The sequence below is a fragment of the Microtus pennsylvanicus genome, chromosome 11, assembly GCF_037038515.1.
Source record: "Microtus pennsylvanicus isolate mMicPen1 chromosome 11, mMicPen1.hap1, whole genome shotgun sequence".
In the NCBI taxonomy this organism is placed as follows: Eukaryota; Metazoa; Chordata; class Mammalia; order Rodentia; family Cricetidae; genus Microtus; species Microtus pennsylvanicus.
The window spans coordinates 100,472,949-100,495,500 of NC_134589.1; the positions used below are offsets into that span (position 1 = coordinate 100,472,949).

Consider the following 22,552-nt stretch of genomic DNA (forward strand, 5'->3'; position numbering starts at 1 on the left):
GTTTGGACCTAGCTTTTTGTGCATCTGCAGCATTTTCTGACCAAATGAGACAAATCTTAAAGTGCCAGTCTGTCCACAGCACGGTTCCATGGTGGTGTTTGGCTTAAGTCCACAGGAAGCAGCCAGGGGTTTCAAATACGTCCACCAGCACCTCCACGTCTACCACCACCTTCTCCATCACCTCCTCCAGCACCACCTCCTCTACCACCTTCTTCACCACCACTACCACCACCAGCATCACCTCTACCACCACCACCACCTCCTCCACTTCTATCACCACCACCTCCTCCACCAGCACCACCTCCACCAGCACCACCTCCACCACCATCTCTACCACCACCATCTCCACCACCATCACCTCCACCACCACCTCTACCCCCTCCACCACCTCCACTGCAACTGCATCCACCACCACTGCTACCACCACTACTGCAACCACCACAGGTCTACTTGACTGTGTTGTTCCTGGTGACAATTCCACCAGAGTCTCCTCAGGTTGAGCTCCTTGGATTCCTAGGAGGACCCAATTCCTGTCACCTTGCTTGGGAGATACATGATGGGTCCCTGCTATTCAGGGAGAAAGTAGGGTTAGGAGAGGAGACTGGGACATCTCACAATCTCTTGTGGATTAGCTTCACCTCCCTGTTTTCAGTAATGCATCCTAACTTTCAACTCAGCCCAGATGTACTGATAGCTTCTTCTCAGAGCAGACCAGTCTTCTGACTGCAACTTCTCACAGGACGTCTTGCCCTTGGTATCTTCCATCCCTGTTTGCCTCCCAGGCTGGTGTGTGTATCACAGTGTACAGTCTTTCTTGAGTCATTCTGTTCAAGTCAGCTTGAACAGTCAGCCCTATGTCCAGGGCTGAAATTCTCTTTCTTTTCTGCCTGTCTGATTCTCAGCTTCCATGCATCTTGTTGTTTCATTTCCTTCACACCTTTCCCTTTTCTCTAGAGCAAAACCAGTTTATACTTTAATGAGACTTTAAAGGGAATGAATTTAACATGCTACTTGGATCATCTTTTACTGGAGTCTAAGTTTTCTTTAAGTATCTTGAGTGTCAGACAGGGGTCACTGGAGGTTAGAGTCAGCTCAGCGTTTCAGAGCCCTGGGTGTTTCACTGTCACCAGAGGCCATGCTTCTCCTGTAGGCTGCCCAGTATGGCTGATGGCCACCTGGTTACTGGACTGCCTGAAACTCAGCCATGGTCTCATGCAGCTTCCAAGGTCCCAGTGCTTGCACTACAGTTCTGGAGGCCCCTTCCTGTCACTGGGGCTGCCTCAGGCCTTTCTTTTGCCCTCATATAATCCCATATGGTTAGTAGGCATTCAGGACTTGTATTCCTAGCACCTGCTGGAAACAGAGCCTGGCCCATGTTTGTAAAGCATGTCACTGGGCTTTTCCTTTTCCAGGCTCCTATCTTGGCTTTGTTCTCTTAGTAGCTTTGGAGCTTCCTGGCTCATTCTGAGTTTTCAATTATTTGGTCTTTAATACAAAACAGGCACTAATGGGTGACCATGCCTTGTGTGTCATGACCTGGGGGTCAGTTTCCCATAGCATGGTCTTGCAGTGATTTGATGCACTGGTTTCACAGGCTTCCCCAAGGCTGTTGGATGTCCTTCAAAGGCAATGGTTCTCAACCTGTGGGTCATGGCCCCTTTTACAGAGGTTACATATCAGATATCCTGCATATGAGTCATAGCAGTAGCAAAATTACAGTTATGAAGTAGCAATAAAAATAATTTTATGATTTGTGATTATCACACCATGAGGATATGTGTTCAAGGGTCACATTAAGAAGATTGAGAATCACTGTTCTAAGGAGTCTTTACATATGGCTCTTGGTTCTACTTCTGCATTAGTTGCTTTTCTATTGCTATCCTAAAACACCCTGACTAAAGCATCTTAGACAGAGTGCTAGAGTCCATGATGGCAGAGCAGAGGCATGACACAGGAGCAGCTGAAAACTCACACCTGGATCTGCAATCAGCAGCCAGAGAACACTGGGGATGACTTGAGTTTTCTGAGAACTCAAATTGGTCCTCAGTGACATACCTCCTGAAATAGGTCATACCTTTTAATCCTTCCCAAACAGTCCCAGCAACAGGGGACCAAGTGTTCAAACATAGGAGCTTATGGAGGCTGTTCTCATTCAAACCACCACAGTCTGGGACCTCGTACCAGTACTATTCCATAGCAAACTGTAAGCAGGTACCACCTCCCAGAACAAGTTTGGCCAATATGAAAGATGTGTGCATGAGCTTTTGCCCTGCTGAGATGTTTATACTTTCCTCCAAGGCTTCCAGGGTGATGAGGCTACTCTCCAAACTCTCGTGCAGAACCCATTAACCCTTATACCTTCAGAAGACTGTTTATTCTCCCTTTCTTTGTTCTACTGTAAGGGTGTTGTAGTGATGAAGTAATTACTAATTGTATTGTTTTCCCTTATCAAGAGCTTTCTCACTGGAGAAATTGTAGCCTTGCGTACACATGTGCATAAATATTAAATGAATTAAATACATGCATTAAAATGAAGGGAGAGTAATTCTTGATTCATGTTAAGACACTTACCTGAGTGTGTTTCTTTTCTTAAAGTTGTACCCAGTCTTTGGAATGTTGATGGAGAAGTTACAGTCCCTGAACAGAAGCCTGGGGAAGTTGCTGAGGAACTAGCAAGCTCCTATGAGAGGAAGCTCATTGAGGTAAGGCTGACCCAGTTGGGTCCCACGACCCAATTCCTGATTCTGTGGTTATCCCTAATGCTGGCTGCTCTGTCTTGACTGAAGTGAGAGCTGCCTGCCACGGCAACTAGCCAGTACAAGATCCAGAAAGACGAAACACAAAAAGGTAAACTCAGAGCACTGGATGAGGAAGGGAAAGTGGGTTCTCTGAAGAGCATTACTTAGCTAGAAACACTTGGCTCCTGTGGCAAGAAAATAGGAGTCAAAGTGTGAGTGTATAACACTAGAGAAGGTCCAGTCAGAGAGCATTTGCTGTGGGAGCCCGAAGACTTGGGGCTGCAGCCTGAAACTCATGGTAAAAGAGACATGGTGACTCACTCTTATAGTCCGGTACTATAGAGGCAGGGACAAGAGGACCAGATAAGCTCCAGGCCAAGGAGAGAACCTGTCTAATGAGGTATATGTGATTTCTAGAGATATCATCCAAGGTTGTCCTCTGGCTTCCACACACATGAACTCAAAATCTGCACACATGTATGTATACACACACATGAGAAGACTCTAACCTCAGATGTGCAAGATTTAGAGAAGAACGAATCCATGTCCAACCTCATTCTTGTAAATGTAGGCGATTGTCAGATGCTTTGCATATTTAGTGCAGGATGAGCTGACTGCCAGAAGGGACGGAGCACAGCTGACGGGAGATGTAAGTATAGTAAAGAAGAGAGGCTTTGGCAATGGCCAGGAACCGAGGACTCCACAGAGAACCTTTGCTAGCCATTGTCTTGAAGAGGTTGCTCTTACCTCTTGGTTCAAGTGTGTGCTCCCCTGAGGGAAGCCCCACAAAGGTAATATACAGAGAGAAGCATGCCCATGTGCCACATAGGCACACATGTTCAGATGCAGTCTAGGGAAGATTCCTGGTTGAGTCCAGTCACATCTTGATGGAACAGTGCTCACGGAAGCACATACCTGTAATCCAGGAGGGTCACAAATCTAAAGTCAGTCTGGGCAACTTAGTGAAACCCTATTTCACAGTTATAAAAGTCGGGGTATAGCTCTGTGATAAGAGTGTGTAATAGTATATGCCAGGCTCTAGGGTCAATCCTTGCCTACAAAGTTAGCATCTAATGATGGTTTAATATTAGAATATTCACCTTACAAGTCACCTAGATAATAATAACATCAAGAGTCTTTGAATTTTTTTGTACATGTGTGCATGTGCTTGTGTGTGTAACATTTATCAAGAGTCATTGTGTATATGTGTCTCTGCATGTGTTACATTTATCAAGAGTTTATTTTTTATGTTTATTTGTGTGTGCAGGGGAGGGGGCTAAGTACACATGCCACAGCATGGCTCCACCACTGAGCCACCCTCAGGCTCCAGGTCACCACTTTCACTATGCTTTTTAAATTTGGTTCCTAAGCAGGAGGAGAGAGCAGTGATGGAACAGATAACTTGAGTTCTAACTCCGTGAGGTTAGGGGAAGGTCAGCTGCGGTTGACAGGATGGACTGGTAAGAGAGGGTCAGAAACCAGGGCTAGGAGAGCTCTGTTCAATTGCTCTTCTCAGTGGGCCATGAGACAGTGTTGGGCGGTGACAGTGCCTCAATACTAGGTCCCCAGAGCTGTGGTGGAGTGAGAAACAGTTCCCGCCTGCAGGTCAGCGTTCTCTAGAGGAACAGACCTGATAGAATGAATCTAGCATCAGTCTGTCTGTCTGTCTGAGACTTACTAGAGTGGCTTACAGGCTGTAGTCCAGCTAGTCCAACAAAGCCTGTCTACCAATGGAAAGTCCAACCATCCAATAGTTGCTCAGGCCATGAGGCTGGATGTCTCGGCTGGTCTTTAGCGGACACTGGAATGCTAAAGAAGCATGCTCTAATGCCAGGGAAGGAATGGACTTGCCAGTGAGAGCGAGTAGCAGGCAAAGAGAGCAAGCTTCCTTCTTCCATGTCTTCATATAGGCTGCCAGCAGAGGTGTGGCCCAGATTCAAGGTGGGCCTTTCCACCTCAAAAGATCTGGATTAAAGGTGGGTCTTCCCATTTCAAATGATTTAATTAAGAAAAATCCCTTTGATGTATGTTGGAGGAGGGCTACTTGTTGGTTCCTGGCAGCTTGGTAGCTCAGACCCTAAATAATCACACAGAAACTATATTATTTAAATCACTGCTTGGCTCATTAGCTCTAGTTTTCTTATTGGTTAACTCTTATATCTTAATTTAACCCATTTCTAGTAATCTGTATATTACCACAAGGCTGTGGCTTATTGGGTAAAGTTCTGGTGTCAGTGTCCAGCGGGCTACTAACTCTGCCTTCTTTCTCCCAGCATGTCATTTAGTTTCCCCCTCCTCCTAAGTTCTGCCCTATCAACAGGCCAAGGCAGTTTTTTTTATTCATTAATGGTAATCACAGCATACAGAGGGAAATCCCACATCAGATGTACCTAGTCACTTGGGTTTTGGTTAATTCCAGGTGTTGTTAAGTTGAAAACCAACAATAGCCATCACAGGTGTCTTCTAGTAGATACCAAATTCCTAAAGACAGAAGCTTTGTCCTGCCTAAGTCAAGAACTTTGTATTGACAAATAAATGATAAGCAAGCTTTGAGTAAAGGTATTTTTAAATTCCCCCAGGACAGGGCTGTGTCCATTTAGTCAATGAATAAAGAATCCATAAGCCAGGGGAAAAAGGGCTATAGAGTGTAGGTGGGGTGGGGCTATATAGTGAAAGTGGGGTGGGTGGGGCTATAGAGTGAAGGGGTAGGGTGGGGCTATAGGGTGGAGGGTGGGGCGGGGCTATAGAGTAAAGGGTGGGGTGGGGCTATAGAGGGGTGGGGCGGGGCTATAGAGTGAAGGGTGGGGCGGGGCTATAGAGTGGAGGGTGGGGCGGGGCTATAGAGTGAAGGGTGGGGTGGGGCTATAGAGTGGAGGGGTGGGGACTATAGAGTGAAGGGGTGGGGCTGTAGAGTGAAGGGGTGGGGCTGTAGAGTGAAGGGGTGGGGACTATAGAGTGAAGGGGTGGGGCTGTAGAGTGAAGGGGTGGGGCTGTAGAGTGAAGGGGTGGGGCTGTAGAGTGAAGGGGTGGGGCTGTAGAGTGAAGGGGTGGGGACTATAGAGTGAAGGGGTGGGGCTGTAGAGTGAAGGGGTGGGGCTGTAGAGTGAAGGGGTGGGGTATTTCGTCATCAGAACCTGATAGAGAAGAAAAGAAGGGCTGTGACAGTTGGAGGATGACCTGCCAGGGGAAAACATGTGATGAGCAGCTGACTCTCCAGTGTGTCCTATGGTTCCATGCAGTGGCAGGCTTCATGCCCATGACTTATGGCTTCCAAAGAGGTGCTTGAGGAAGACTCAGTGCTCTCTGGCTACTGACCCCACTTTGCAAAGTTAGTCGATTTGCTAGATTTTTCAGCAAGAGAGAAGAGAGCATCTTATCACAAACACGTATGCTCTTCATGTGCCCTGGGATGCTGAGTTCACTGAGGAAAAGAAAGGGTTCATGTGACAGAAGGGACAGTCACTGGTAGTATTCTAGAGAACTGAGTGGGGAGTAGAGGGGTGGACATGCTATAGGAGAGGCCACAGCCGCAACAGCATCCATGCAGTGCAGGTGTTTGAGATGCTGTGTTAAATGTGAGGAGAAAAGCACAGTTTAGTTGTTCAGTTAAAGCAGGCTATATTTTGGGGTACACATGGAACTCTCCAGCTAGCTGTCTCACCCTAAGTCAGGATTTAAGAAAGCAGCCTTTGCTAGACTCTTGAGGTCCTTTTCATAGGATGTTGGGCCTCATGAAGCCTGGGCATGAGGCCCAGTATAACTTCCTGAGCCTAACTTGAATTTGGAGACCCATCTCTGCCTACCCAGCCTAGGCCTGGCTCTGCTAAGCCACCACTGCCGTGGCAGAATATTATTGACCCTGTTCCTTACTCTGCCTCAACCCATCCTATGCTTCTCCACCTCCATCACAACTCTATATAAGCTCCTGCTGGATACCATTAAAGGAGTTCCTGCTTTGACAGACTCCTGACTCGGTGGATGTGTTTCTCCAGGTCGCCAGGGGAGGGCTGGGTGGTTCTACAGGCTCACCATCCTGCTCAGCCCCAGGGAGAGTTTGACTCTGCCCATCCTCCTTTCTGCCAGAGAACCCAGCAATAGGAGAGATAAGGTGTTACAGGGACAAAAGAGTCATTGTTATACATTGTTAGAAAGATATAATGACAGGGAAGGAGCAAGGGTAAGGAGATATATTTAGCTTGTAAGTATTTAATGTAGGACAATCAGGAACTGATAACTGTCTTAACCACAGACAGAACCCTTAACCTGCAAGGTGTATTTTTCCTGTTTTTGAGGAGGAAGAGAAGGGCATTGCTCCAGAAGAGGGCAACAATATGTCTCGCACACATTCCATGTTATTATATGCTTCTGTGGTGACCTGGAGTGGACCAGGCTGGGCGTTCATAAGGGTTAATGTGGACAGAGCCTTTCTAGACATATATTTGTAGCTGACCGCAGCTTCGGCATACATTTAGTGTTCTGTAGATGCAGCTCCCCACAACATCTAATGAGTAGACTCAGGTACCTTGTAAAGTACTGGTAGGATATTGAGTGTGGGTCCTGGAGCCCAGATTAGAGTGACAGAGAAGTCCTAAATACGGATTCTGATGATAAGTGTTAGATGTTTTCAGGGGAGAAGTCCTAAATACGGATTCTGATAAGTGTTAGATGTTTTCAGGGAAGAGTACTTGTCTGGTGTGATCGAGGCCCCAGATTCAATTCCTAGCATGACAAATAGTAAAAAAAGGAAAAAGGCTTCTGGGAGGAAACACGAGCCCATAGAGGAGGTAGGGCTGGAGGGCCCAGAGCAGCAGGCATTGCTCAGGTTCAGGGGATGCTGAGCTTAGTCTGGGGAGGACCCAGAGCAGCAGGCGCTAGCACACTTGTCAGCACCCAGACTGTGCTTCTCTTAATCCTGTCTTCTCCCCCATAAACTTCTCTGCCCCTGTGCTTCTGATAGAGCTGGTGGTTGTTAAAGATGGGACTGAGGCCTAGATAATCTTTCAATGGCCTTTACTTCTCTAGATTGAATTTTCCCATTGTTTTCTCTGCAAAGTGGCTTACCTGTAAAGAGAGAACAGGTCATTCATTACTCCAAGACCAGCAGAGTTTTTACAGATGTCTGTGAGGACCAGCCTTGTGATCCTGGGGAAGCTGCAGGGCAGAGGCGGAGTCATGAACTGTCTGGAGCAAGTCTTTGAAGGCAGCTCAGCAGAGGCTGGCAGCTCACCACAGCTGTTTTACGTAGCTCCTCCCTCCTTCTTTGGGACCCCAGTGATGATGCTCAGAATTTTCTTTGTAAACCTTCCCCTCTCTCTTGAAGATCTGAAACGTCAGATTTGTTCTCACCAGAGGTTTTGAAGTTCAAAGATGTTGGATACATCCAAGATACATCTAAGCTCTTCTTCCCCTCTTTCAAGTGTAATTCCTGTGGTCCCCTAATCGGAGAATTGATTAGTCCAGTCTGGCATTGGCCTCCAGGAAATGTAAGATGTGGGTAGTGTTTGGACTTTGATCATTCTTCTTTTTGCCATTGGCTTTTGGAATCTGGTGGCTTAGAGGACACTTGACACCACATGTCAGAGGAGTTCCAGTTTTCCACTTCTTGTTGGGTCTCTCTAAACTCAGTGGAATACAACCAGTTGCCCTCCTTGAATGCTACTCTGGGGGGGCCAACAGAACGTCTTCCTTGTATCTGTCCCTGGTATTGTGGCCTCTGCCTTGGTGGAGTTACAAGTGCTCTGCCCTCTCTTGCTTCATGGATTCTGAGTTGTGCAGAAGTGTAGCTTCCAGTTTAGCGGTCAGCAGCAGGAATATCGACTCTCCAGCTCATCTTGTATGTATGTATGTATGTATGTATGTATGTATGTATGTATGTATGTATGTATATATGTGTGTATGTATGTATGTGTGTATGTATTATGTATTCAGTGTTCTGCCAGCATGTATTCCTGCATACCAGAAGAGGGCACCAGATCTCATCATAGATGGCTGTGATCCACTATGTGGTTGCTGGTAGCTGAACTCAGGACCTCTGGAAGTGCTCTCAACCTCTCCCCAGCTCATCTTAATCCCTGGAGATGCATTGATACTCCTGAGCTGCCCGTGTTCTCTGGTTGTAGCTCCTCATTTGAGCCACTTTCCTCTCTCCCACTTTCCTCATTGCTGATAACGAATTCTCTTGTTTCTTAGATTTAGAGTCTTTGTCTCATCTAGCTGTGGTGTTACACATTTGTGACCCCAGCACCTGGGAAGCTGAGGCAGGCGGATCATGAGTCTGAGGCCAGCCTGGGTTATATAGTGAGACTCTGTCTTAAAAAAAAAAAATCCAACAGAAGGTTGAGGAGATAGCACAGTTGCTAAAGTATTTGCTATACCAGTAATGAGGGCCTGAGTTCAACCCCAGAACCCAGATTAAAGCAACAAAAATATGCATGGTAATATGTATTGCCTAGTGAGACAAGAAGAACCTTGGCCAGCCACCCTAATTTAACCAGGCCAGTGAGAGACCAGTGAGAGAGTTCTCAAAAAGCAAGGTAGTTGGCTCCTGGAGAAATGATCCCCAAGATTGACCTCTGGCCTCACATACATGTGCACACATGTGGATGTACACCTGCACTCACAATGTAGCCATAGGAACACATGTACACACATGCACAAACCAAAAGTCACCACCACCACAACACAACCCAGTCCATCCCTTCTGCTCCAACAGAATCTATTTCTCATCTGTCACCAGTGCCCCAGTTATAAGAGACATCCCTTATGCATAAGATCAGCAGATGCCACGTCCTTTTGTGGCCTTTCTGCTCTCTGCACCCGTGCTCAGCTCCTTTCTTGTGCTTGCTGACTGGGTCTGCTTGATTGGGAACTCACACCTCAGCTTTTGGTACCTCTTGTATGTCTTGTACTGTTGCATGCGCTAACTCTTCCCCTTTTATGTAACATGGGAACTGGGTCTCACACACTAGGCATCACATGACTTGAAAATAGACAACAAAATCTTCCCATCATGCTTTTCGTTTGGAGCATCAGGGTAATGTTAATATCAGCTTGGGGGTTCTTTCTCCTGAGTCTTCGCGCTGAATCTCTTGTATGACAGTGACCAGTGGCTACTTGGGAAGTATCAGAACCTGCCAGTGCCGACTTGTGAAACGATGCCAGCAAATGTCGGCTTCATGTGCCTGAGGTCCCGGCTGTTTGGGGAGCTTTCTCAGTTTACTAAAGTGATATTTATCTCTGCCTGGGGGGCCAGCCTCAAAGCAGCACAGCACTCAAAGGGAAATCCACAGAGTCAGTGTATACTAAGACTCTTCTATCTGAGGGGGTCACGGAAAAAGACACCTACATTCTCTTGATGGTTCTTTTCTTTATTCTTCTATGTCCTTTCCGTGTTCTTTCTACTGTATACCTTTTTTCTACAGCTTATATACTCCAACCAAGTTTTTTTCAAGCAAAATAGGAATTATAATGTGGTTACATTCTGTTTTTCAGGTGAATGATTACAATGAACACAAAACAAACGGTAAAACAGCATGTTTTCCATCTCCCTCACATGACTAAACATTTTACATATTCTAGGTGAAAAACAAATTATCTCAGAACTTACATATATTTATACCCAAGCAACTTGTTCTAGATTAACTGTGTGGGCAGACAAGCTATTCTTCTCAGCCAGGTCTTTTACTCGCAGGCTGAGTTTTGCAGTTATAAGATTACAAGATAATCTTATAAGGAATCACAAACCTAAGCTTTTATTTATGAAAAGGAATCAATCAGCTCTACTTTAAATCTGTAGGTTACATACCCACTCATCAATAGTTTCTTATATCAGGAGATTGAGGGAAGACATGGGTACAAGGAATTAATCATCACATTTGGTCACTGACCAATCCTAGCAAGAAAGGCGCATCAGCGAAAGACAATTGGGCTGCTTTGTTCTTGTTCCCTGACCTTAACGGGTTCCTCATTCTGTGTCTTTCTAAAACTTTGTATTGACTTCTTGGGTTTTTCACCTCAAAGCAATTTAATAAAAACACCTTAGTCTAACTTTGTTATTTTCAAAGCTTAGTTTCAGCTCTAATGCACTCTGAAACTCATCTCCCAACATTAAGATTAAAGGAATTTAAACTATCTGGGCTACTGGGACTCAGCTGTTTTTCTTTTTTCTTTCTTTTTTTTTTTTTTAGTGGTGTACATCTTTTTTTTTAATTTATTTATTTATTAAGGATTTCTGCCTCCTCCCCGCCACCGCCTCCCATTTCCTTCCCCCTCCCCCGATCAAGTCCCCCTCCCTCATCTGCTTGAAGAGCACAGGGTTCCCTGACCTGTGGGAAGCCCAAGGACTGCCCACCTCTATCCAGGTCTCCTAAGGTGAGCACCCAAACTGCCTAGGCTCCCCCAAAGCCAGTACGTGCAGTAGGATCAAAAACCCACTGCGATTGTTCTTGAGTTCTCAGTATTCCTCATTGTCCGCTATGTTCAGCTAGTCCAAATTTATCCCATGCTTTTTCAGACCCAGGCCAGCTGGCCTTGGTGAGTTCCCGATAGAACATCCCCATTGTCTCAGTGTGTGGGTGCACCCCTCGCGGTCCTGAGTTCCTTGCTCATGCTTCGTCTCCTTCTGCTCCTGATTTGGATCTTGAGATTTCTGTCCGGTGCTCCAATGTGGGTCTCTGTTTCTGTCTCCTTTCATCGCCTGATGAAGGTTAATATTCAGGAGGATGCCTATGTGTTTGTCTTTGGATTCACCTTCTTATTTAGCTTCTCTAGGAACATGAATTATAAGCTCAATGTCCTTTATTTATGGCTAGAAACCAAATATGAGTGAGTACATCCCATGTTCCTCTTTTTGGGTCTGGCTTACCTCACTCAGGATAGTGTTTTCTATTTCCATCCATTTGTATGCAAAATTCAAGAAGTCCTTGTTTTTTACTGCTGAGTAATACTCTAATATGTATATATTCCATACTTTCTTCATCCATTCTTCCGTTGAAGGGCATCTAGGTTGTTTCCAGGTTCTGGCTATTACACACAATGCCGCTATGAACATAGTTGAGCATATACTTTGGTTGTATGATAGGGCCTCTCTTGGGTATATTCCCAAGAGTGGTATTGCTGGATCCAGGGGTAGGTTGATCCCGAATTTCCTGAGAAACCGAAACACTGCTTTCCAGAGTAGTTGCAAAAGTTTGCATTCCCACCAGCAATGGGTGAGTGTACCCCTTTCTCCACAACCTCTCCAGCAAAGGCTATCATTGGTGTTTTTTATTTTAGCCATTCTGACAGGTGTAAGATGGTATCTTAAAGTTGTCTTGATTTGCATTTCCCTGATCGCTAAGGAAGTTGAGCATGACCTTAAGTGTGTTTTGGCCATTTGAAGTCTGGACGCCGCAGCCTCTCCGCCTCCGTGCCTTAGCTGTGTTTTTTAATCATTAACCTAAGCCACAGTCTATGCGGCTTCTCAATAGAAACTCATGGGTTCTAGCTGTGTGACACCTCCTTGTTTATATTTTTATCATCAAAACTCTATTTAAACTAACATTATTATTATCAATCAGACAGTACAGTTTAGGAAGGAATTATCTTCATAATAATCCACAGATAAAATACCCAGTAGAACAGGATGTTTCCATGAAATAAACACACTTCATTTCAGGCAGTGGGGATCTCCCCACACCCATTCACATGATGCAGATACCAGAGAAGGACAGCAGCGGCAAACATGCTAAGACACAGCCCAAGCAAAAGACATTCCAGGGTCTGTGGTCTCGGGGCCTTGCCCGCCTAAGACTGAGCCATCAGAGAATTTCCTCCTCGTGGGCTGACACCTTGAACTTCAATTGCCACCTGCTGCTGCCCTGACATGGCCACATGCCCATTTCTTTGCAGTGTGTGGTGCTCTTGGATGTGTGTGTTCCTGGTTCCAGCTGGATACCTAAGCTGACTTTACCATTAACGGTAATCCTGGCATCATGATTGAAAGAAGTGTCACTAGCACATCATTTATTTCACCTGTGAGCAAAATTCAGGGACTAACAACACTCATATAGTAAATTAAAAAGACCCTGAGATCTAGAAAACCTGTTGACAGTTAGTGCGTGTAACTAGCCACGCCTACACAGAATGGACTGGCTTGTCAGTCAGCAGCCTACTTACCCCTTCCTTGGAGACATTGGGACACAAGGCCATGTGACCACTAGTTCCTCAGGGAAGTTCCTTGAAGATGGACAAAGCAGCTGTGTTCCATATGGTACTCTGTGTGTCTGTGTGTACACACATGTGTATGTATACATATATAGGCCAGAGGCCAACATCAGTTGTCTTTCTCTACATTTCTCTGTTTTATTTTGAGGGAGGTTCTCTCACTGAGCCTGGCTGCCCAACAAGCTCCACCTTCCCAGCACTGGGATTACAACTGTATACCACCACGCTTGGCTTCTTATCTGGCTGCTGGGGAAAGAACCCAGTCTTCGTGCTGGCATGGCAAGTGTGTTTCTGACTTAGCCATCTTCCTAGGCCCTCAGCAGTCTTGTAAACATTTTTTAAAATTTCGTAAACATGTGGGTTTATTTGCAATAAAATATTCTTGTTTCAAAGGAAAAAAGAGAAAAAATTTGTAATTTCATAGTTAACAGTAGTTCCTTAATCTTGTCAAATACTTAGTGAGTGTTCATATTTCCAGTTCAAAGTAACATTTGAATAAGAATCCAAATAAGGCCCACACATGCAGTTAGTGGGTAGATCTCTTCCATTTGGTTTAGTCTGAATGTTTCTTCATTTGTCCTTCCCTGCCTCTACTCCTCATTCCCTTGAAGCCTTTAGTTGAGCCTGGGTGATTGATTCTGGAGCATTAGTTCCGGAAGTGTGTGTCTGTGTGTGTGTCTGTGTGTGTGTCTGTGTGTGTGTCTGTGTGTGTGTGTCTGTGTGTTACATTCAGTGTTAGTTGTTGAACAAAGGCTTTGCACTAGTGAAGCTAGTGAAGGCCCATGCTGTTTCTAGGCTTTGTGTTGATGTAGTGTTTGGATTCTCTAATGCTCACTGCCTCCCTACAGACAGACTATGGCCAGGAAGGGATGAACCACCTGCCCAGTTCCCAGGGCTCACACTCCTGCCCCTGCTCTAGAGCATGGGCTTTGCTGAGCTGTCTTCTGTACCAGCCAGGCTGGGTTCCAGCTTCACAGAGCGGTGTTTCCTAGCAGAGGATGGTGCAGTACCTGCTGTGCTCATAGCACGTCCCATCTCCTGTGCCGATGGCTTCGCCTGTGTGGAGGCTGGGGCTGGGGCTGTCTCTGGCCTAGGAGTCTTCGCCTGTGTGGAGGCTGGGGCTGGGGCTGTCTCTGGCCTAGGAGTCTTCGCCTGTGTGGAGGCTGGGGCTGGGGCTGTCTCTGGCCTAGGAGTCTTCGCCTGTGTGGAGGCTGGGGCTGGGGCTGTCTCTGGCCTAGGAGTCTGAAGCGTTTGAGAATGAACAGATGAACTTCCATAGAGACACACTTGGAAGATGAGCCAATACTCCTTTTTGGGCAACAGATAAAAATACTTGTAATTATAGTGGCTGGTTTCAGCTCCTCAGCTCTCCACTATTTTGGGCACTTGTTTGCTTTCTCACTTTTAGGCAGAAAGTGGCTTCCTGAAGCTCTTCTGGACCTGTAGCAGGGGTTGTCTGGCCTTGCTTTCAGAGGTTCAGAAGATACAGTTCTGTCCATTGGTGTTGGCTCTGCCTGCTGAAGGATCAGGGCTGTTGTGAATAGTGGAGCGGTCGACCTTCTCTGACCTGAAATGCCTGCAGCTTGAGTGTGGAGTTGTGCGAATGTCAGAGAGGGCGGGGGGGGGGGTAGGGTGCTGTGGGGTGATGAAAGTCTGTGCTGACGAGGGCTCTGCAGGGCGGCAGAAGGCCACTGATGTGGTATTAGTAAACCCTCGGGGGCACTTGCCGCCTTCTTCAGCACGGTTATCACCTCCCTTCAAGCTTGTGTCATTTTCTCAGATGCACACCTTTTCTAACTTGACCCCTATTCTTTTTTTCCACGTTTCTTCCCCTCCTCATCTTTCCTTGTTCACTTCTTTTTCACCTTTAAGATCTCATTTGAAGATAGCTGTGGTGGGGACTGCCAATAATCCCAGCACCTGGGAGGCTGGGGTAGGGGCATTAGCTTGAGGCTAGCCTGGGCTAGTGAACATTTTTTTTTAATTAAAGTCATCTTGGAAGTCTCTGGCCATTCCTCTACTCTTCTGCAAATGGGGTTCAATTCTCAGGTGTCCTGTAGCATCCTTTGTGTCTTGTATGGGGCAGTTTTCTCTTTATTTGCCTTGACTGTGTTCTCATTTTGTTCTTTCTCTCCCCAAGTCCTCTCTGCTGTAAAACCAGGGAATGGCTGTGGGGTTGTCCCATTTGCTGTCATATTATGCTGTGATAGCCAGACATGCAGCAGGACCCCTGCCATTGGACTGGTAACTATCATTTAAACAATGTTTTTGGTGAAGACTAGAGGAAAGCTGGTCCAAACTGGCTGTGGCAGACACAGTACAATAATTTTTTTTTTTTTTGGTTTTTCGAGACAGGGTTTCTCTGTGGCTTTGGAGCCTGTCCTGGAACTAGCTCTGTAGACCAGGTTGGTCTCGAACTCACAGAGATCCGCCTGCCTCTGCCTCCCGAGTGCTGGGATTAAAGGTGTGCGCCACCATTGCCGGCCAGTACATTCATTTATAAAGTCCTATCTCATTTTTCTTTCTGGACAGATGGAGAGGTGCATTTCCTAGTGTTCTTTGTGCCTAAGTTGGGACCATGTGACTTGTTCGGGTCACTGGGATCTAAGGAGAACTGATGAGGGCCATCCAGGCTGGAGATTGAAAGATTTGGGGAGTGTCCTCGTTCTTGTTTCCTCAAAGGGTACCCCTGGGAGCTATGAAGGGAGCTTTGCTGATTTGCCACTCACCCACTGTGACCCTTGTAAAAGCAGGAGTGGAATTGTGTGTGTTCCCCAGGGAGAAATTGGGTGCTGTTGAAGAACATAACCTATCCTGACTGCCTTGTGTTGGGTCTAGCTGGCTGCTATTTCTCTTCATCCTTGCCTCTATTATGTCTGGGTTGAATTTGGGTAGCTTTCCCCTTCATCCCCAGATGCTTGTTATCCCCCTGAGTAAATGTTTTCTTCCAGGGTTACATTCAGAAAAGACAAGACTTTGCCTTTTAATTCCTGGCCAAAGCTTTGCATTGATACTGGCAGTCAGCTGAGACTTCCCTCCTGCTCTTCATCTGGTCTAGGCCACAGACTAGGGATTGGGGTGTACCGCTAGGGGGAGTGGATGCTTCGGAGACAGTCAGCTCAGACTCACGTTAGCTCTCGGTGAATGAATGAATGGACAAATGAGTCTATGGCAGATGAATAAACCTCCCGGACTTTTGGGCCCCTGTTCTACCAGCAGAGTGTGCTTCATCCAAATTGTAGCATCATATGATCACCGAATGCAGAGAAGTGGGCAGTGTCAGTGTCTGAGACCTTGCCATGGAGGGGGATGGTTTGTGTTTCCTGTCAGCCAGGGTGGTGAGGGGCAGTCCAGGTTGCAGGAAGAACGTTACAAGTTTGATGGGCTGATAGACTCAGGAGTGAGACAGGTACAACACCTTCAGTTCATTAGTTGCAAGGTTTGTTGTATTTTTAGTTTTTTTTTAAAGTCAGCATACAAAAGAGTTGTTTATCACAGCATTTTCATAGCTGTGCCATCGTTCCTGGCACACATCCAGTCCTCCACTGCCGCTCCCCTGTTCATTTTTCAGGAGTCTTTTATGTTTCAGGTATGACAGCTAATGTTTCTTTTTAATGCATGTGTGTTTGTGTGCGCATGTGTGTTTGTGTGCCCATGTAAATCTGCCTCTATGAGACAGGGTTTGCCATTGGCCTGGACATCACCAATATTGTTAGATTGGCTGGGAAGTTGTATAAAGGCTCTGGGATCACACTTGGGTCCCCTTGCTGCTAAGGCAAGCACTTTGCTGACTGAGCCATCTTCTCAGCCCTGGTTGATGTTTCTTTTTCCTGAAAATGGTAGGTTGGGACTCCTCTCCCCCTCTTCCTGCCTCACTACTGCCCTACACAGGCAAAAGTGTTCCTTGTCCCCCTCCCACTTCCTGGCTGTTCTCTGCTGGTAGGTAGAAATTCCCTTCTATTACAAACGATGCTGCCATGAACATAGTTGAGCATATACTTTTGTTGTATGATAGGGCCTCTCTTGGGTATATTCCCAAGAGTGGTATTGCTGGATCCAGGGCCGCGAGGGGTGCACCCACACACTGAGACAATGGGGATGTTCTATCGGGAACTCACCAAGGCCAGCTGGCCTGGGTCTGAAAAAGCATGGGATAAATTTGGACTAGCTGAACATAGCGGACAATGAGGAATACTGAGAACTCAAGAACAATCGCAGTGGGTTTTTGATCCTACTGCACGTACTGGCTTTGGGGGAGCCTAGGCAGTTTGGATGCTCACCTTAGGAGACCTGGATAGAGGTGGGCGGTCCTTGGGCTTCCCACAGGTCAGGGAACCCTGATTGCTCTTCAAGCAGATGAGGGAGGGGAACTTGATCGGGGGAGGGGGAAGGAAATGGGAGGCGGTGGCGGGGAGGAGGCAGAAATCCTTAATAAATAAATAAATTAAAAAAAAAAGAAATTCCCTCCTAGGCCAGCCAGCTGTTCCCTTCTGACCCTAGGGAGATTTCATTTGTCAGGTATGCCAGTGGGGCCAAATGCTTGTGCCTGCTCTGGGCCCTGAGGGGCAGGCGGAGATTTTGGCTTGAGTAGTTGACAAGAGTTGACTTAGAAAAGTGTTGCCTCAGGTGCCTGTCACTTCAGAAATGGCCCTTGATCTGTGAGTCCCAGACTTGGGCTGAGCTTCTGATAGTGAAACTTCTGTTGTTTATCTGACGGCTCTGAAACCTGTCATCTGCCGAGACTGACACAAAGCACAGTGGCTTTGGTGTTACAAAGATCAGAGGTTTGGTTGACCATCCCAGGTGTGTGTTTGACATACGGGCAACATCAGGAGTGTTCACCAGAGACCCACTCACCTCAAAATAAATGAACGGATGGATGAATGATTTAAGCTAAAGTGATCGGGATCCCTATCCCACCCCACCTTTTAAATTTTTTGAGACAGATTTCACTACATAGCTCTGGCTGTTCTGGAACTCACTGCATAAACCAGGCTGGCCTTGAACTCACAGAGGCCCACTTGACCCTGCTTCACAAGTGCTGGTATTAAAGTCCTGTATACCAGAATAACCCATTGAGACTCCCTACTAAGTACCTGATACGTCAACTGTCACTCTGAGCCTGCCATCTGATCTTCAGACCCACCTAGTACAGTGGGCAGGGGTGGAAACCGAGGCTTAGAATGGTTGCCCGGAAGATTCCAGGGGCACAGCCATGGACCAATGACCTAGTTCTGAGGTCCCGTCACATCCTAGTTCATTCATCCATTTGTCTTTGTAAAACTGTCACCGTCCAGGGCCCTGAAATGTCTGTGCTGTCTTCCACCAGAAGACTTCACTGGGCGATCCGGGGTTCTGAGTTGGGCTGGGAGTGACTCAGATTATTACAGAGCAAATTCATCAAATGAATTATATAGCTCAGCTAATGACTTTGTCTCAGTAGCTGTGCAGAAAGGCCAAATTGAAATTTTTGTTTAATCCATGTTGGAGGCATGCTAGAGTGAGTTTAAAAGAAAAGCAAAAGCAGCCAGCTTCTGCTCCTTTAGAAGCTGCGCACATCTTTCTGGGTGAGCCTTTCTGGCTGGCTGCATTTACCCCGTGTTTGTTTACAGGTGTGTTTTGGGGTACTTCATGTCTCTAGTTTGTTGTATATACTCTCTGCACAGTTCTTTTATAGAGGGAACTGAGACATTGTAAGTTTGAGAGTGTTTAAAGCCACCTAAGTGCTCAATGATAAGGTGGGTCAGATTCCAGACTTGAAGCTCATAGCCTTTCTCCTTTGGAAACATCCAGTGTTCATGTTGCGAGTGATTGTGGTTTGTTCCTACATTGGTCATGGGAAGATCCGACATCAGGGCTCTGGGTGTGTGTACAGGCCCTGCCACTTCAGCTCTTTCTTAACTATAACTTGGGGATAGCCTTTTCTCTTACTCCCTTTTTTCTTCCCACCCCCTTCCATCTTTAACAAGGAGGTCTCTTGTAGCCCAGGCTATCCTCACACTCTCTGTGTAGCTAAGGTCTTGGATGCTGCCATGGGGATTTAAACCCAGAACTCTATGTAGCAAGTGCTCCAGCAGCTGGGCCACGTCCTCAACCACAGGGATTACCATTTCCAATGCCTCCTCTACAGATGCAGGAAGCAGTCACATGTCTGCACCATTCTCCCCTCTTTTGGGAGGGGCATATGCTGTGGGGGGTGTCCCCCTTTGTCTCATTACTTTATGGGAGAGTTCTAGTGTCACTCCTGAGGTAACTAGTCCTGAGTCCTGCAATATACAGAACAACCCAGTTGTGCCTTTGCCTTGTGCCCCCTTCTCTGGTAGGCTAGGTGGCCTGGCCATTCACTCAGGAGGATGGCCACCTCTGGTTTCTCAGGATCCCCTCCCTGCTTCACTGTGAAGCTAGGGAGCTCCACTGACACTATTGTTCCCTACCCCCTGCCCTCTGTGGGAATTAGGCTGTGCCAGCAGGGGACACCTTCTCTTTGTTCCCTGCAGCTGCCTGGTCCATGATCCTGGATGAGGCATAGTTCTAGGCTCTTTTAGTCACAGTCCAGATTTACCTCAGGCTGGCTCCTGGCTTTTCTTGTGACTTGTAGTCACGTGGATGAGGACAGCCTGCCCCACCAGGAGCATGCACTGGACCTCTCTGAACCCTGGCATGGAAAACCATAGGAGAAGGTGCTTTGACTCGCGGATACCTTTGCTCTTCCACCACTTCCACCATGACTGAGCAGTGGGACACTGGCTTTGTTTGGCCATGCTATCCTCTGTGTCCACTGTCAGAGCCTGGCCGCGAGCCTCAACTTTTCAGATTTGTCCCTAGTCTTGGTTGAAGAGGCTTCCAGAATTCCTGAATATTCTTTCCTTCCTGCTAACCCAAGAACTTCATCTTTCAAGTCATGTGAGATGTTCTTTCTTTTTTTAGATACTAATCGTTTCTCACAGCATTGTCTGTGGTTGATTTCCCCACCGTCTTCCTGCTTCCATTGAGGGAGGAGCAGCTGAACACAACATCTCCTAGGGTTCCTAATGGGATGTGCAGGCTCTGCTTCCAGTGCTGTCACCCGCCCCTCTGCAACGACTGGTGCCTTCCTTCCTTTCTCTCTTTCTTTCTTTCTTTCTTTCTTTCTTTCTTTCTCTCTCTCTCTCTCTCTCTCTCTTTCTTTCTTTCTTTCTCTCTTTCTTTCTTTTCGTTCATTCTTTCCTTCTTTCCCTCCATTCCCTTCCCTTTTCTTCCCTCCCTTCTCTTCCTTCCTTCCCTTCCTTTCTCTTTCTTCTCTCTTTTTCTTTTTTCATCTTTTTTGGATACTGTTAACTTTATTTCTAATTTTTTCCATTGACGTTTTTTATTTATCATTTAAGGCAGACATAAATACCTTAATTTTCTTTTTTAAAAAGGAATTTTATTTATTTAGTTTACATCCCAGCTGCAGTTCCCTCTCCCTCCTCCCAGTCCCTCTGTCTCATCTCCTCTCTGTTCCCATCCCCAGTCCACTTCTCTGTTTCTGTTTAGGAAAGGGCAGGTCTCCCATGAGCATCAACAAAACATGGCATAGCAAGTTGCAGGAAGACTAAGCACCTTCATGTATTAAAGCTGGGCAAGGCCACCCAGTATGAGGAGTAGGGTGCCAAAAGCCTGTGAAAGAGTCAGAGATGCCGCTGTTCCCGCTGTTAGTAATCCCATAAGAGGACCAAGTTACCCAACTGTCACTATGTGCAGAGTGCCTAGGTCAGTGACAGATGCCTTTCACAAGCTTCTCTTCCCCTTAATGAGGCTTTAACATGCTCCACCCTCGCAGCACATGCTTTTAACATGCTCCACCCTCACGGCACATGCTTTAACATGCTCCACCCTCACGGCACATGCTTTAACATGCTCCACCCTCACGGCACATGCTTTAACATGCTCCACCCTCACGGCACGTGCTTTAACATGTCCCACCCTCACGGCACACCTGCAGCTTTGCCCTGCTTTGGGTAGAGTCCCTGGTTGAATTGAGTTCTGAGGACTTCTTACCCTCTGCCAGCCTCTGCTTAACCCTCACCAGGTGGTTCATTTTCTTAAATTGGTGTGTGTCTGTCTGTGTGGGTATCACCACCTTCATTATCTAGCCATGGTCCCTCTATCTGTCTGCCTACCAGGGGGTCAGTCTAATCCCTGTTCTTTCATCTATCAGCAGACCCTGTGCAGTCTCCCTCCCTCCCTCCCTCCCTCCCTCCCTCCCTCCCTCCCTCCCTCCCTTCCTCCCTTCCCCCCCCTCCTCCTTCTCCTCCTCCTCCTCCTCTTTCCCTCCCTCCCTCCCTCCCTCCCTCCCTCCCTCCCTCCCTCCCTCCCTCCCTCTCTCTCTCTCTCTCTCTCTCTCTCTCTCTCTCTCTCTCTCTCTCTCTCTCTCATTCCCCTCCAGGCCTCAGCTTAAATGTGACTGTAACCCTTTAGGAAGTCTTTCCCCGATATCCAGCTTGATTAGACATTGACTTCCATCTGGATGATCACCACATCGCTGCACTTTTGTTTTCTCCAATCACCTGCTTTATGCCCTTATTGCCTGCCATCTACTAGACAGCTGGAAGGCTGAAAGGCAGTGAAGCCTCAGCCGTGGAGTCCTAAGCTTGGAGAATGCCCAGTCACTGCGAGCAGCGCAATGCCAATGTGCTTATGCCTTTCTGGGAGTAGAGTCAAATGGATCAACCCGTTGGCAGATTTTCATCGTTCTCAGAGTCGACACTTACATACATGTGTTTGTTTGACAGCCAGTGCTATATTTCTTCCTTGTCTGACTAGTGCTGCTCTTCGTCCTCCTCTCTACCCTGCACAAAGGGCTTTCAGTAGAGGTCATATTGGAGACAAAACAGTTTGCTTAGAACATGATGGTTCTAAGTGTTGAAATCTAAAAAAACAGCACAAGAGAGAAAGACTCTGTGTGACAGAGCTCACATGAGGTTTTTTTTTTTTTAAAATTAGAGGAAGGGGAACATAAAAGGGGCAAGGAGAGGGGAATATCATGCTGTGGGGATGGGAGCAGCAGAAGAGAAGAGAATAGAGAGGCGAAGTGGGGGTGGGGGGGAGGGAATGGGACTGGGAGGGAGGGAAGGAGAGAGAGAGAGAGAAGGAAGAGGAGAAGTAGGTGTAGAAGGAAGAGGCAGGGTCCTTTTAAAGGGGAACGTAGTAAGTGTGCACAGGGAGTGCTCTTAGTGACTGCAGCTGAGGACGCATCCTGTCAGGACCTCAAGGGCAGGCCAGTGCAGAGGCCTGAATGCTAACACTAAGCACATGTTGTAGGATAGTGCCTAGTGTGTGTGCATAAGTTCTGTTCCTGGCAATCTCTCAGTGTTACCCAGTGATCTGAGATGGGGGTAGCTGGGGAGAAAGGACAGTGAGGCTGGAAAAGCGCTTCTTACAAAGGCCAGGCAGTGGTCATGTAGCCTTGGGAGCAGGAATTAACTTCACCTGGGAAGCCGACATCTGAGCTAGCAGGCACATGTCCATGTTTGTTTACAGCATCTCGCTGTGCTGGTTACTTCTAATTGTCAACTTTCCACAGTTGGGAGTACGTGGTAGGAGAGAGTCATAATGAGGGATTATCTCTTTCGGGTTAGCTTTTGGAAATG

The 22,552-nt window shown here is 46.9% G+C and overlaps 1 protein-coding gene across 3 annotated transcripts in view; it reads left to right on the forward strand.

Annotated features, from left to right (window-relative positions):
• Snx29 (sorting nexin 29) overlaps positions 1 to 22,552 on the forward strand; it is a 420,267-nt gene that overhangs the window by 231,216 nt on the left and 166,499 nt on the right. For all 3 annotated transcript variants that reach the window (XM_075942055.1, XM_075942056.1, XM_075942057.1), the window contains one exon: positions 2,596 to 2,702. In XM_075942055.1, the coding sequence (XP_075798170.1) occupies positions 2,596 to 2,702 (107 nt within the window). The remainder of the gene's footprint in view (positions 1 to 2,595; positions 2,703 to 22,552) is intronic.